The sequence below is a fragment of the Alligator sinensis genome, unplaced genomic scaffold (assembly GCF_000455745.1).
Source record: "Alligator sinensis unplaced genomic scaffold, ASM45574v1 scaffold223_1, whole genome shotgun sequence".
In the NCBI taxonomy this organism is placed as follows: domain Eukaryota; kingdom Metazoa; phylum Chordata; order Crocodylia; family Alligatoridae; genus Alligator; species Alligator sinensis.
The window spans coordinates 1,089,623-1,108,412 of record NW_005841936.1 but is presented as its reverse complement, the minus strand read 5'-3'; the positions used below and the strand labels follow the sequence as shown (position 1 = coordinate 1,108,412).

General features: G+C 40.8%; 1 protein-coding gene across 1 annotated transcript in view; it reads right to left on the bottom strand.

Moving 5' to 3' along the window:
* The window catches only part of LIX1 (limb and CNS expressed 1), a 71,755-nt gene that overhangs the window by 9,263 nt on the left and 43,702 nt on the right, over positions 1 to 18,790 (bottom strand). The window contains exon 3 of the mRNA XM_006019695.2: positions 16,688 to 16,828. Within this exon, the coding sequence (XP_006019757.1) occupies positions 16,688 to 16,828 (141 nt within the window). The remainder of the gene's footprint in view (positions 1 to 16,687; positions 16,829 to 18,790) is intronic.

The following is an 18,790-nucleotide window of genomic DNA, read 5'->3' as shown; positions in this document are numbered from 1 at the left end:
ACACACATACATATACATACACACACATACACACATACACACACACATGCATGCACACACACATGCGTACACACACGCAAACACACATGCATGCACACACACGCGTACACACACACGCATACACACACATGCATGCACACACACATGCGTACACACACACGCAAACACACATGCATGCACACACACACGCGTACACACACACGCATGCACACATGCATGCACACACACACGCACACACACACGCACACACACACGCATACACATATACATACACATACATACATGCATACACATTTACATACATACACATATACATACACATACACACATATACATACACTCACACATACACACACATACACACACACACATACACACACATACACACACACGCATACACACATACAAATACACACACACATATACATACACATACATACATGCAGACACATTTACATACATACACATATACAAATACACACACACACACATACATGCATACACACATACATACATGCATACACATTTACATACATACACATATACATACACATACACACATATACATACACTCACACATACACACACACACATACACACATACACACACACGCATACACACATACACACATACAAATACACACACACATATACATACACATACATACATGCAGACACATTTACATACATACACATATACAAATACACACACACACACATACATGCATACACACATACATACATGCATACACATTTACATACATACACATGCACATACACATGCATGCATGCATACATACACATGCATGCATACATACACATGCATGCATACATACATACACATACACACACATACATACATGCGTAGATACATATACATATACATACATGCATATACATACATACACATATGCATATACATACATACACGCATACACATATCCATACATACATACACATATACATACATGCATACACACATGCATGCACACACATGCATACACACATGCATGCACACATACACATACATGCATACACGCATACACATATGCATGCACACACATGCATACACACATACATACACACATATACACACATGCATACACACACACGCACACATACACATATACATACACGCATACACATACATACACACAGACAGACACACAGACACATACATACACACAGACAGACACAGACACACACATACACATGCATACACACACGCATACACACACACACAGACAGACACATACACACACATACACACACGCATACACACACAGACACATACACATGCATACACACACGCATACACACGTATACACACACACATACACATACACACAGACACACATACACGCATACACATGCGTACACAAACACACACATGCATACACATGCATACAAACATACACATACATACATGCATACACATATACATACATGCATACACATACACATATACATACATACAAACATACACATACATGCATACACATACACATATACATACATACAAACATACACCATACACACACACGCATACACATACATGCACATACATGCATACATACATGCATACACATACATACACATACAAACACACATACATACATGCATACACATACATACACATACAAACACATACATACATGCATACACATGCATACACACATACACATGCATGCATAGACATGCATGCATACACATGCATACACATACACATACATGCATACATACAAACATACACATACATGCATGCATAGACATACATGCATAGACATACATACATGCATAGATACACACACGCACACACATACACATACATGCATACACGCATACATACATGCATGCACATATATACACGCATACACATATACATATACGCAGACATACATGCATACACATACACATACATACACGCAGACACATACATACACACACACGCATACACATACATGCACATACATGCATACATACATGCATACACATACATACACACATGCATACAGACACACACATGCATGCATACACACACGCATACACACACTCATACACACATACACACACATGCATACACACATACACACGCACACACACGCACATGTATACACACACGCATACACACACGCACGCATACACCCACACGCATGCACACACACACGTACGTGTACATATACACGCATGCACACACACACGTACGTATACATATACACGCATGCACACACACGTACGTACACATATACACGCATGTACACACACACACGTACGTACACATATACACACATACATGTACACACACACGTACACACATACACACACGTACACACACACACGTACGTACACACACATACGTACACATATACACACATACACGTACACACACGTACACACATACGTACACGTACACACACGTACACACCGTACACATATACACACGTACACACATACGTACACGTACACACACGTACACACCGTACACATATACACACGTACACACATACGTACACGTACACACACGTACACACCGTACACATATACACACGTACACACATACGTACACGTACACACACGTACACACCGTACACATATACACACGTACACACATACGTACACGTACACACACGTACACACCGTACACATATACACACGTACACACATACGTACACGTACACACACGTACACACCGTACACATATACACACGTACACACATACGTACACGTACACACACGTACACACCGTACACATATACACACGTACACACATACGTACACGTACACACACGTACACACCGTACACATATACACACGTACACACATACGTACACGTACACACACGTACACACCGTACACATATACACACGTACACACATACGTACACGTACACACACGTACACACCGTACACATATACACACGTACACACATACGTACACGTACACACACGTACACACCGTACACATATACACACGTACACACATACGTACACGTACACACACGTACACACCGTACACATATACACACGTACACACATACGTACACGTACACACACGTACACACCGTACACATATACACACGTACACACATACGTACACGTACACACACGTACACACCGTACACATATACACACGTACACACATACGTACACGTACACACACGTACACACCGTACACATATACACACGTACACACATACGTACACGTACACACACGTACACACCGTACACATATACACACGTACACACATACGTACACGTACACACACGTACACACCGTACACATATACACACGTACACACATACGTACACGTACACACACGTACACACCGTACACATATACACACGTACACACATACGTACACGTACACACACGTACACACCGTACACATATACACACGTACACACATACGTACACGTACACACACGTACACACCGTACACATATACACACGTACACACATACGTACACGTACACACACGTACACACCGTACACATATACACACGTACACACATACGTACACGTACACACACGTACACACCGTACACATATACACACGTACACACATACGTACACGTACACACACGTACACACCGTACACATATACACACGTACACACATACGTACACGTACACACACGTACACACCGTACACATATACACACGTACACACATACGTACACGTACACACACGTACACACCGTACACATATACACACACACGTACACACACATACGTACACGTACACACACGTACACATATACACACACACGTACACACACGTATACATATACACACACACGTACACACACACACGTACACACACGTACACATACACATACATGTACACACACGTATACATTATGCATAAACATACATACACGCATACACATACACATACATACACATATGCATAAACATACATACACGCATACACATACACATACATACACATATGCATAAACATACATACACGCATACACATACACATACATACACATATGCATAAACATACATACACGCATACACATACACATACATACACATATGCATAAACATACATACACGCATACACATACACATACATACACATATGCATAAACATACATACACGCATACACATACACATACATACACATATGCATAAACATACATACACGCATACACATACACATACATACACATATGCATAAACATACATACACGCATACACATACACATACATACACATATGCATAAACATACATACACGCATACACATACACATACATACACATATGCATAAACATACATACACGCATACACATACACATACATACACATATGCATAAACATACATACACGCATACACATACACATACATACACACATACACACATATACATACATGCATACACATACATACATGCATACACACATGCATGCACACACACGCACACACACGCACACATACATACACACACAGACACGCATACACACATACATGCATACACACGCACACGCATACACACACATACACGCATACACACAGACACAGACACACAAATAAACATACACACACACAAATAAACACATGTATACACACTCATACACACACGTACACACATACACACACGTACACATATTACACATACACACACGCATACACACACACGTATACACACGCATACACACACATACACACGCATACACACACACACACGCATACACACACATACACACAGACATACACGTACATACATGCATATACATATACATACATACACACACGCATACACACATAGACACACGTACATACATGCATATACATATACAGACACACACACGTGCATACATGCATATACATATACTTGCATACACACGCATGCACACATACATACATGCATATACATATACATACATACACACACGCATACACACATAGACACACGTACATACATGCATATACATATACAGACACACACACGTGCATACATGCATATACATATACTTGCATACACACGCATGCACACATACATACATGCATATACATATACATACATACACACACGCATACACACATAGACACACGTACATACATGCATATACATATACAGACACACACACGTGCATACATGCATATACATATACTTGCATACACACGCATGCACACATACATACATGCATATACATATACATGCATACACAGACACACATACATACATGCATATACATATACATGCATACACAGACACACATACATACATGCATATACATATACATGCATACACAGACACACATACATACATGCATATACATACATACACACACGCATACACACACACATGCATATACTTACACACACACGCATACACACATGCATACACACGCACACACACACGCATACACACAGACATACACACAGACGCATACACACAGACACACACGCACAGACACACACGCACACACAGACATACACACAGACGCATACACACAGACACACACGTACACACACACAGACGTACACACACACAGACGTACACACACATACACATACACATGCAGACATGCACACACGCATGCGCACACATACATACATGCACACACATGCACACACAGATACATACACACACGCGCACACACACGCACATACACACACAGGCATACACAGACATAAACATGCATGCACACACACAGACATACACGCACACACATGCACACACACACACACACGCACACACATGCACATGTATACACACGCATACACACGCACGCATACACCCACACGCATGCATACACACACATACACGTACACACACAAGTACGTATCAATATACACACATACACGTATATATATATATATACACACACACACGTAGACACATACACATATATATATATACGCACATACATGTACACACACATATATGTACACATATACACACATACATGTACACACGTACACATATACACACATACGTACACATATACGCACATATACGTACACACACATATACGTACACACATACACACATACATGTACACATACGTACACATATACACACATACATGTACACACACGCACACATACACACATACATGTACACACACGCATACACACACATACGTACACACACGCATACACACACACGTACACACACAGACATACATACACACATACGTACACACGTACACACAGACATACATACACACATACGTACACACATGCACACACACATGCACACATGCACACACGCACATGCACACACACGCACGCACATGCACACACGCACGCACACGCACGCACGCACACGCACACATACATGCACACACGCACACACGCACACGCACACACACACATATACATGCATACACACATGCATACACACGCATACACAGATGCATACACACATACGTACACGCATACACATGCATACACACACGCATACACAGACATAGACATACACACACACATACGTACACACATACGTACACACACACAGACATACGTACACACACACACACGCACACACATGCACGCACACATGCACACACACACATGCGCACACACACATGCGCGCACACACACACACACATGCACACGCACACACGCGCACACACACATGCGCGCACACATGCGCGCACACACGCGCACACACATGCGCGCACACACATGCGCGCACACACGCACGCGCACACACGCACACACACACATACATACACGCACACACACACGCACACACATACACATGCATACACACACACGCATATACTTATACACATGCATACACACACACGCATATACTTACACACATGCATACACACACACACACGCATATACTTACACACATGCATACACACACACACGCATATACTTAACACACACGCACACACAGACGTACACACAGACAGACGTACACACAGACATGCGCACACGCGCACACACACATACATACATGCGCACACACACGCACACACACACGCACACACATGCACGCACACACACACATGCATGCACACGCACGCACATACGCACACGCACACACACACATGCATACACAGACACGCATACACAGACACACGCAGACACGCACACATACACGCACACACATACAAAGATACACATGCATGCATACACACATACACATGCATGCATACACACAAACATACACTTACACATACATGCATACATACAAACATACCCATACATACTTGCATAGACATACATGCATAGACATACACCACACATACACATACATGCATACATACAAACATACACACACACACAAACATACACATACATACATAGATACACACACACACACGTACACACACACAAACATACACATACATACATAGATACACACACACACACGTACACACACACAAACATACACATACATACATAGATACACACACACACACGTACACACACACAAACATACACATACATACATAGATACACACACACACACGTACACACACACAAACATACACATACATACATAGATACACACACACACACGTACACACACACAAACATACACATACATACATAGATACACACACACACACACACACACACATACATAGATACACACACACACGTACACACACACAAACATACACATACATACATAGATACACACACACACACACACACACACATACATAGATACACACACACACGTACACACACACAAACATACACATACATACATAGATACACACACACACACACACACACACATACATAGATACACACCACACACACACACACACACACACACACACACACACACACACACACACACACACACACGTACACACACACACACACGTACACACACACACACACAGATATGCACACGTACACACACAGATATGCACGTACACACACACATGTACGCACACGTACACACACACAGATATGCACACACACAGATATGTACGCACACGTACACACACACAGATATGCACACACACAGATATGTACGCACACGTACACACACACAGATATGCACACACACAGATATGTACGCACACGTACACACACACAGATATGCACACACACAGATATGTACGCACACGTACACACACACAGATATGCACACACACAGATATGTACGCACACGTACACACACACAGATATGCACACACACAGATATGTACGCACACGTACACACACACAGATATGCACACACACAGATATGTACGCACACGTACACACACACAGATATGCACACACACAGATATGTACGCACACGTACACACACACAGATATGCACACACACAGATATGTACGCACACGTACACACACACAGATATGCACACACACAGATATGTACGCACACGTACACACACACAGATATGCACACACACAGATATGTACGCACACGTACACACACACAGATATGCACACACACAGATATGTACGCACACGTACACACACACAGATATGCACACACACAGATATGTACGCACACGTACACACACACAGATATGCACACACACAGATATGTACGCACACGTACACACACACAGATATGCACACACACAGATATGTACGCACACGTACACACACACAGATATGCACACACACAGATATGTACGCACACGTACACACACACAGATATGCACACACACAGATATGTACGCACACGTACACACACACAGATATGCACACACACAGATATGTACGCACACGTACACAGACACAAACCTACAAAGGAAGCATCCAACCTACTTTGGATCAATTCTCTCTCATAACCCTTGGTGTCATTGGCAGTTTCTCAGAGTTGAACAGATCCCTACACAAGACATGTTTTAACTGAACTGCCAGCAAAATTATAGCTTTTGAATGCTGTAATATTAACACACTGCTGCTGAAATATTTATGCTGGCTTTCAAATATCCCTGAGGAAATCCATCCAGAAGTCTGCAAAGTGTATACCCTTTTACCTACAACATTTCCATAAAAAATGATGAATTACTTAAATCAAACCACCCTTTAAATTTCATATACAAATAAATCATGCCCCATTTTTCCTAACTTATATGGATTTTTTGTCCTTCCAAAATATATTCAATCCACAGTGTTGGATATAAGGCCCTTCTTTCATTCACAGACCAGATATATGGGCCAGACCTCCTAACAGTGCTCTAGTAGTACATCTACATTATATCTCCTCTGCCTTTCTCCTTAGTATATCTCATAAAAGGGAACAAGACTTTCATCTGTTAAAAGTGTTTCCAAACTATTGCCAATCTCTTCCACATGTGTTAGCAGAAACTCCTTCTGCAGGATGCAAGGAATTCAATGATCTTTTCTTTTCAAATCCAGGACACCCATCTTTCAGCATTTTCATTTACAAATACTTGTTACAAACTTGTGAGACTTTTTTCATGTGATACTATTCTGAATCAGAAATTATTATTTTTGTCACCTAATTATAACTCCAAAGCTCTGAATCTATTGGACTTTTTGAAAGCTAACATGGGCTTGAATAATTACTATCACACCAAGTACAAATCCATTTGGCCTATCTTTTACCATGATGGACAATGATGGAAAATAAGAACAAACAAACGAATCTTTTGTCATTCATGAAAAAACAAACAAACACTATTTGCCTTTGATACATAGTATGTGAGATAACTGTGTTAATGGAAGCTAACATAGAGAAGAAATTCATAAATTTAAAAAATAATTATTTAGGAAAGTCTGAAATTAAATTGTTTCCCAAACACATACATACATACATACATACATGTTTTCCTTATGTATGATAAGAAAAACAAAATTTGTTAACAGAATTACAACACAGTGTGCTGTGGTAGCCACACTTTATCTACTGACTGAGAAGAAAGACAGTTCCAGGAGTTGTAATGTAATGTTAGGAATATTTAAAATATTAATAAGGAACTATTAGACACAGTCTTTAAAAGTTCTGAAAGCACTCCACTCCCATTAATTCAAATGCATGCAAGAAAATATTGAAGCTTGTTACGTAGATGCATTATCCAGTTATAGTTTCCATTTATATAGGAATATATATGGTATTTAAATATTGATAGGTTTTATTTACATCAGGCCTTGCTATTTTGTGTTTATATAAAAGGTAAGTACCCTTCACATGAGCTATAGATATTATAAACTTCACCCACTTCTGAACGATAGCTATGCCTGAGATGGAAAACTATAGCTGATAATTTAGCTGATACTGAAGAGAACTGTTATAGCATCATAAAAATTCCCAGTATTTATTTTCTTTAGATAATTAACAACAAACTCTGTAAAATAAATAAATAAATAAATAAATAAATAAATAAAAATCCTTAGGCTAGGTCTTCAGCTGGCATGTAATAGCAGGGCTCTATTGAAGTCACTGGTGCTATGCCGATGAACATTGACTCCTTGCTCATAGAATCATAGAAGAGAGGCTAGAAGAGACCTCTGGAAGACATCTAGTTCAATCCTCTGCATGAGACTGGATCAATCCTATCCAAACCATCCCATACAAGTCCTTGTCTAACCTATTACTAAAACTATACAATCAATTCTGCCACACAGATACAAAGCATGGCACCCTAACCTGCCACAGGTAAATCAGGGAGACAACAGCAGTCCATGTCCTTCTGCTGCAAGCTTTGTTAAAATATGCTTGAGAGCTCCGAATCACACCCCCTTGCTACAGAGGAAACCCCCTACAGTACCAATCTGACTGTCAGCGTGTCCGAGTCAGGTACCCCCTAACCCCGAGATTCTCTCCTGCCACGACTTTTGATCTTTAAACAAAATTGGGGAGGGAGATGTTAACCGCGCAGGGAACCATGCTGGATCAGGTACCCGCGGGAAGGACCACACTGGATCAGCGTCTGATACTGGTGCTTTACTATTCTTAGTCTGGTCTTACTCTTTCTAGGAACGCCAGGCGGGGCAGTTCGTCGAACTTGCCGCTGAGACCCCTTGTGTATTCGGGCAGATTCCCGCCATCTGACTCGGATGGCAAGTATTATGCGTTGTCTCAGTAATCAGCTGCTAATTGCCTCATTAGCGGCTGATTAACGCCGACACTGGGATTCCCCGGCTGTGTCTTGTGCCAGCGTGTAGAGCGCAGCTCTTTTGCAGTCCTTTTTTCATTTTCCTCTCCACCCTCTTGTCCTCCGGTGAGGGATCAGGATCCCAGTTCTTCAGGGCTGGGTCGGATGTTCCCCCCACCCCCTTTTCTCACGGGCAACTCCGCTGCCTCTTGGCCCGGAGCCACGGTTTTTCGCCGCACCGCTACTCCGTTCCCTGCGACTCACCACAGAAGCTTGGTTTTTCAGGTATGTAGCGACAAGAGGGGCGGATCGGTCCCATAATCCCGTCGCCGTCTGTGAGGGTGAGCCCCTGCCTCTGGGCCTTCCTCGGAATCTCTCTCCGCAGGATTCCTTGCCTGCTTCTCTCAATCTGTAGGTGCCCGAAAGCAGCTTCTCCTGGGTCTTCTCCCCTTCTTATCCCTCCTTCCTGAGCCTCATTGGCTCCAGAGGGTGTGGTGAGCCTTTTCCCTGCTGGGTGTCAATTATCCTCAGCTGTTGACCCCTCTTAGTAACAGAGTTGCAGCCGGGACTTTGTTACACTGACCATAGAGTAAAATTTCTGATCCCAAATGTGACAAGGTACAATAAACATGAGCAGCCAACACCTTGTGCTTCTGAGGAAGGTGAGCCCTCCACTCAACATGTGTAGCAACAGGAGGGAGAAAAATTCTCTCTCGGCACCATGTGACAACAGCAAAGCCCAAAAGCATAGGAAATGCCCATAATAGAGCATAGGCATAGTGACTAGATCATCCCTGCCCAATACTTCTCTAACTTCTTCCTGGATACTGCCAATAATGGAAACTCCACAATTTCTCTGTCTTGCACCTACTGTTCCTATTGATGCAGCCCAAAATCATATTCGCTTTTGGTGCAGCTGTGTCAACACTGTAAAGTCATAGTGAGTCTGTGATCCACTAAGACTCTTAGATCCTTTTTCCTAGTGCTGCCATCCAGCTAGTTTTGTATTTATGTTTTTGATTATTCTTCCAAAGGTGCAACATCTTGCATTCGTCAGCATTGAATTTCATTTTGTTAGCTCCAGACCGGCTTTTCAAATGTCAGAAAACTTCTGAATTGTGCTGATGTCCTCCATTGTGTCTACAGTCCTTCCCAATTTCACGTCACCTAGACATTTACTCAAGAAACTCTGTTTCAGCATTCAAACTGTTAATAAACACATTTTACAACACTGGGCCTGGGACAGACTCTTATGGGACTCCATTCTAAGCCTCCTGCCCTTCTGACATCAGCCCAGTTTTAACTATTCTTTGCTTTTGGCTATTGAGCTTGTTGTCTGTCCACCTTATAATAGTTATGTCTAGCCCAAGTTTCTCCAGTTTGTTTATAAGGTCATGTGAAACTTTGTCAAATGCCTTGCTGAAATCCAGATACACTATATTCACTGCATTCACTTCATCCAACCAAATAGCTACTTGGCAAAGGAGAACACTTATATGGCATGGTTTGTTTGTAGTAAATCCATGTTGGTTGCTTGAGATCAGCTTTTCCTTCTCCAAATGCTTGAAAAGGGACTTTCTTATGATATGCTCCAGTAACTTCCCAGGTATTGAGGTGAGACTAAACAGACTATAGTTCCCCACGTCCTCCTTTTTGTACCAAGGAGCACTATGTTGGCCATTTTTCAGTTCTCTGATACCTCACTTGTTTCCGGTGACTTGGTAAATATTGCTGAGGACTCCAAGGTCTTCTTTGCCAGTTCTTTCAGTACTTTGGGATGAAGTTTATCAGGCCCTGCTGACTTAAATTATTCAGACCCATCAAAAGTTCTCTGCTGTTTCTTCTGTTATCTCAACTCTCAGCTTGTCCCCTTTCTCATCCAAATAGTCTTAGTAGCTGTCTGGCTGCAGCTTAATGTTTTTGTAAAGAATAAGCTATGTTGAGCAGCTTTGCTGCCTTTGCATCTGCTGTTAAGAGTTTGCCCTGACTATTTAACAGTGGACCCATAGCTTCCTCAGTTTCTTTTTTCTGGCCAACATATTTCTAGAACATCTTCTTGCCTTTAACTTCCCTTTGCTTTCCTGCTTTTGTCTTTCCTTCGTGATCTGCCCATCTTTTCATTGCCTGTATGATTTCCTTTTGCATTCGAGGCATCCTAGAAGCTGTTTGTGTTGCCACATTGGTCTTTTGCCATTTCTCTTGTACTTCTATTGTGGTGTGTCATGGGGTGGGGTCCCTAGGGATGGCCATGATGCCCCTAGAGCCCTGTGACCTTGCTAGCTTCACCCCATGGGCACTTCCTAGTCTTTCCTGCCACGTCTTGATGGTTAAGAAAGTAGATGTTAGACAGGGAGGCTGCCCTCAAAGTGCTATGTGGTCATGGTCCTGGTGGACCCCACTAAGCCGTGTGGGTTCCTAGACCCCTTGCTGGGTCCCTCTCTAAGGAAGTGCCTCATGGGACACCTCAAGCCTTATGTACCTTGTAGCCCAGGGTACCTGGTGAACTCTGGGAACCCCATTAGTCCTGTAAGCAGCATACCAGGTAGCTACAGCATCTCTGGGCAGTTCTTTTCTGCAGGCTCCTTCCCCTGGCTACTGCCAGAGAATTAACCCCTGCCAGCCTGAGCCCTGGGGTTTATATGTGCCCAGGGCCCTGCCTTCTTCTGGTCAGCTGACCAGGTGCAGGTTCAGGCTAATTTCCACGTTAGCCTGCTGCCATAGTAACCTGCGCCTGTGTGGGGTTTCTGCCTGGCTCCTAGGGCCCTCTCTCTAGGCAGATTCTGCACTTAAAGGAGCAGGCACCTTAGTGCCCTGCGACATGGTGGAATAATTTCTTGGTGGGCTTCTAATACAATGCCCTTTAGAAGGTCCTGGGCACCTGTATTCTTCAATCTATGTTCCCATGTCCTATGTCTATCTTCATATTTCATATTATTGGCTGAAATGCCCTTTTTGAAATCCAGTGTCTTAGTTTTGGTGACCTCATGCTTTCCCTCTCTCAGGATTGTGAATTGTATCATAATATGATCACTTCTTCCTACATTTCCAATCACCTTCACATCTTCCACTTGTTCTTCCCTATGGTCAAGACAAATTCCATGATAAATGACCCTTTAAGCCAAGTTAGGAATTGGCTTGGCATTTTATGTTTAACCTTATTATTTTTTTAGCAGATGTCTAGAAAAATTTCTCCTCAGTACTATCTCATAACATTTGGATAATTTTGTCACCTCCTTGAAGAGTGCCTCATCCACCTCTTCTCTCTGATGTGGTGGTCTATAATAAATCCCCACCATTATATCAGTGGTATATCTTTCGCTTTTTATCTTCATCCAAATATGTTCTGGTCTTCTACCTTCTTCTTCCTAAACCAAGTAACAAGTGTGTATGTATGTTCTTCAGGACACAGAAAAATCTTCCTCTATCCAGTGATAACATGACAAGGCTCTAATCCTGATTGTGACCCCTGGCCCCTATATTTTTATAAATATTTGTTATCATCTTTGACATATTCAAAAATGAATAAAAAATGTTTGATTATCAGATTTTAAGTTTTTGCTTTTCAACCTTAGTATAACCCAGAATTGATCTTCATTAAAAGTACCCAACAACTGACAGCAAGTGCAGATGCTAGGAGTCTGTTCTACTGTGAATGCTTCAGTTTTGGTATTAAGTGACAAAGACTTCTTTCTGATACTCATTTCTCTGCCCCAGTCAGTATCTTATTTAGGATGAAAGCCTGAAAGAGAGATGGGTGGAAATAAAAGAAGGATATTGAATAGCATTCTGCACTATTACCCTAAGGGCTTTAACTGTTTTTACTAATATTCTATAATTAACTACATGAATGTCTGCAATGATGGCAGAAATTTGACTCCTAAAGCTTTTTGTATAATCTTACAGTATCAGATTCAGCTTCTGGCTATACTGATGTAAATCCAGAACAATTCACTAATGCCTATGGAGTTATTCCTTATTTATAAACAAACAAAGAAATAGCCATCTCAAATAAAGTCGTTAAGATACCCTAGCTTTATATCACTGTAACTGAAAGCCAAGTGGGACAAAAGGACACTTCTTTAAGTTTTCATTTCTCCACTGTTTATAACTTTTATGTTTTGTTCTACATCATGTCTCAGGAGTTCCCGTGGTGCAAGACACTTCTACACAGTATAGGTTTCTCACACATAGCAAAGTAAAATATTTAATTTGTGCCTTATTACCAGCTGTCATGCATAAGAAGTGCCTTCCTGGGTCAGCCCAATGGTCCGTCTAGTCCAGTATCCTGTCTCCAACAGCGGCAGAAGTGGGTGTGAGACAGGGAGAAGATTGAACCAACCAACTCTAGAGTGAACTATCCCCTATTCAATACTCTCCCTGCCATCCACCATTTATTGGGTTAAAGATGCCAGAGGAAACATCTTCAACCATTCTGTCCAATAGCCATTAATAGATCTATCATCCATGAATTTATCCAGTCCCTTTTTGAACCTGGCTGTGTTATCTTCCTCCAACATCTCCTGTGGTAGTGAATTCCACAAGTTAACTGTGTTGGGTAAAAAGTGCTTTCTCTTGTTAGTTTTAAACCTGCCACGTGCTAATTACAGTGGGTGCCCCCTAGTTCTAGTATTCTGGGACTTGGTGAACAACAGTTCCCCATTCACTTGGTGATTTTATAGACCTCTATCATATCTCGCCTCAGCCTTCTTTCCAAACTGAAGAGTCCTAGCCTTCTTAGAATTTCATGGTATGTCAATTGCTGCAGGCCCTTGATCATTTTAGTTGCCTTTCTTTATATCTTTTCTAGTTCTACTACAGCCTTTCTGAGATGTGGGGACCAGAACAGCACACAGTTTTTTCAAGATGTGGACGCACCATGGATTCATAAAATGGCATAATGATGTCAACAAAAAACAAAGTTCATTTCTAATTTATGAATTTTGGACAGATGAACATCTTTATTTCTAGGAATTTCTCCTCAGTTTTTACATGAAAGCTGAAAGATGGTATTTGTATTTCAAGGACAAAATAATTAAAATAGATTAACAACTTGAACAAAATGGCTTGTGGCATTAGTTTACGCATCTGCCTCACCTTGTCATTTTCATTCAGAGTCTATTCAAGTGCTTATGATGTAATGGATAAAAACATTGTTTAACAAGGTTTTGGTTGAGAAGATGCTTTACTGGTTCAGCAGCAGGGATGATGGCAGAAAATGAAGTGGCTCTTTTCTGGTAGTAGTAAGAACATATGGGAAAAAAGTCCACTGAAAGGTCTGTTATTTGCAATATAGTTAATACATAATTGTGACAATGAGTGTCCTTTTTGAATAGATAATCATATACTATCATTAGCAAATATTTATAGTGAAATCAAGAAAAGAGGCAAAGAGAGTAGTTGTCATTTCTAAGAGTCAAGTTGACTTCTATTTTTTTTTTTTTTTTTTAGAGTTCTCTCTAAACCAGGTGTTCTACTTGTTACATGTAGGAATTAATTTCTCAGTTTGAAAGTACACATCTGAGTTTTAGGTATTTACTAAACAATTAACTAGTTAGTAATAAAGATACTGTTTTCTAGGTCTGCATATTAATCCCATTGTTTCTTCAGTTATCTAACCGTTTCTATCAGTGAACATAATAAAAACTGAATATAGTCCATTTGGCACTTACACTGGTTGAGGATACAGCTTCCCGAACACTTTCCATAATGAATTCCTTTGTTATCCTGCGACAGGGCAGTTCATTGAAAAGAGAATTGATCAGAGCTACTTTTGCAGCATCTCGTCTTGCTTCTGCTCTGCTTGAGCAGCTCTGAAATAGCACAGAAAGACAAAAGGAGTGGGGAAGTCAGGAATACTCTTTCAGTTAATTTTGGGTCTATTTTTATCTCTCAATGCAACAAGGGAAACTTATCAGAACCAAGAGAAAATGATTTTCATGCCAACGTTGTTAAATGCATTACAGCAGCAAAGCTGTCAGGCTTTTCATACCAGAATATATTTCTTGAAAAATAGCCTCATTTCAAAAAACAAAACTTTCCACAATAAAAATGTCATCATTAATATTTGGTATATTCCTAAAATTTGTGATATTTGCTGAGTTTTGTTATTGAAATTAGTTTTTAAATCTGTATCAAAATTCTTCACTTACCCGCAACCACAATTTCTTGCTGAAAACAGTTTTCTTCATTTTTTTTGGATAAAAATGTGGGAAAGGGAGTCTTATAGAAAAATATTCCTTTCTTTAAAATGGTCAGAATTTGAAATTTGAGAAATGGTTGGCACCCCATGAATTTCTTAGTAAAATTATTCTCACATTTTTTGATGGTCTGTATTCTAAAAATATGCAACATAGAGGATTTTCAAAGGAGTCTAAGGGAATGAAGCATGAAAATTTCCCAGAATCAGTTAATTTCCTTTAAAAATCCCAGCTCTCAGTAATTTTTGCTAGCCTACTTGTAGTGTGAGAAATTCATAATATCCCTTGCATAAAGCTTTGTATTACACCAGAAAAAAACCCAAAACATTGTCAATAAATAGAGTGGGATCTTCTCCATTTTATTCATTTACCAAGTCCTGAGAGTTCTGCTAAAAGCCATCTCATATGCAGAACTAGACAGAAATCAGTTTTCCTGAATTTAAGGCCAGAAGGGATAACCAGATCTCGTCTGCCCTCTTGCATATCCAAGGACACCGAGCCTCACCCAAATACCCTACATCAAGCTCAAATCAATTAGAACTTAATAAGACTAAAGCATATAGAGTCTTAGGAATCCAAATTGTGTTTAGGCAGGAAAAGAACAGGCAGAGAACAGGAAAGATGAAAGAACAACCAGTGCCTGAGGCCCTTCCAATTGCAGGGGATTAATCTGTTGAATTAAGATGATCTCGGCAGGTCAACTGTGTCTCATGCCATGAGGAAAGTTAAATCATCCTTAAATCCCTGCCTTTAGCACTCCTGGGGAAAATTCCTTTTTGCCCCCAAGTCTCATGATAGATACAAATCTGAGCACATGAGATAAAAAAACCAACAACATGGCATCTCTGTACCAACTCAGAGAACTAGTCCTTCATTTCCAGCTGCTTCAGAGGAAAGAAATGTCTCCCTCTTCTCTTGCCCCTATCCCATTAAAACTCACCAAAAGCACAACCTAGAATTCATCTAGCTAATGACACATTGCCCAAGTTATTCCTGGCACCTGCCGGTGAGTACCTGAAGTATGTTATTGGATAATAACATGTTTAAAGCAGAGTTGCAAGTGCCTTGAGATCGATACATGCCATTGCATTCTCTCTATGGCCCATGTAGGAAGGGAATGAAGAAGGTGTTTCTTAGATTTCAAAGCCAGAAAACCCCACCATGACTCTCTGGTCCAAGCTACCAATACAAGTATAGTCTAAATTTATAGCTAAAGCTAGATTAAAGGGTACCTTTTAAAATGTTCTGACTTCATTTTAGACTTCAAGCACTAACTACCCTGGTAAACTGCTTTCTGTTTACCTGTCCTCAGAGTTAGGAAATTGTCATATTTTAGGATTCAATTTGTCAACTTCAACTTCACTGTTCAACTGACAGATCAAGTTATACATGACACAGTGGACCATCTAATATTCAATTACAGTGACCTGAAGAATAACCATATTCTTTTTAACAGTGGTCATCTTTACTTTACTTTTTGGACTGAACTCAATTGGAATTCTTCCAATAAATTTAATTGGCCATGGATGAGGTCCTTACAATATGGTGATGTAGATGGGCTGCTCTATCAGAAGA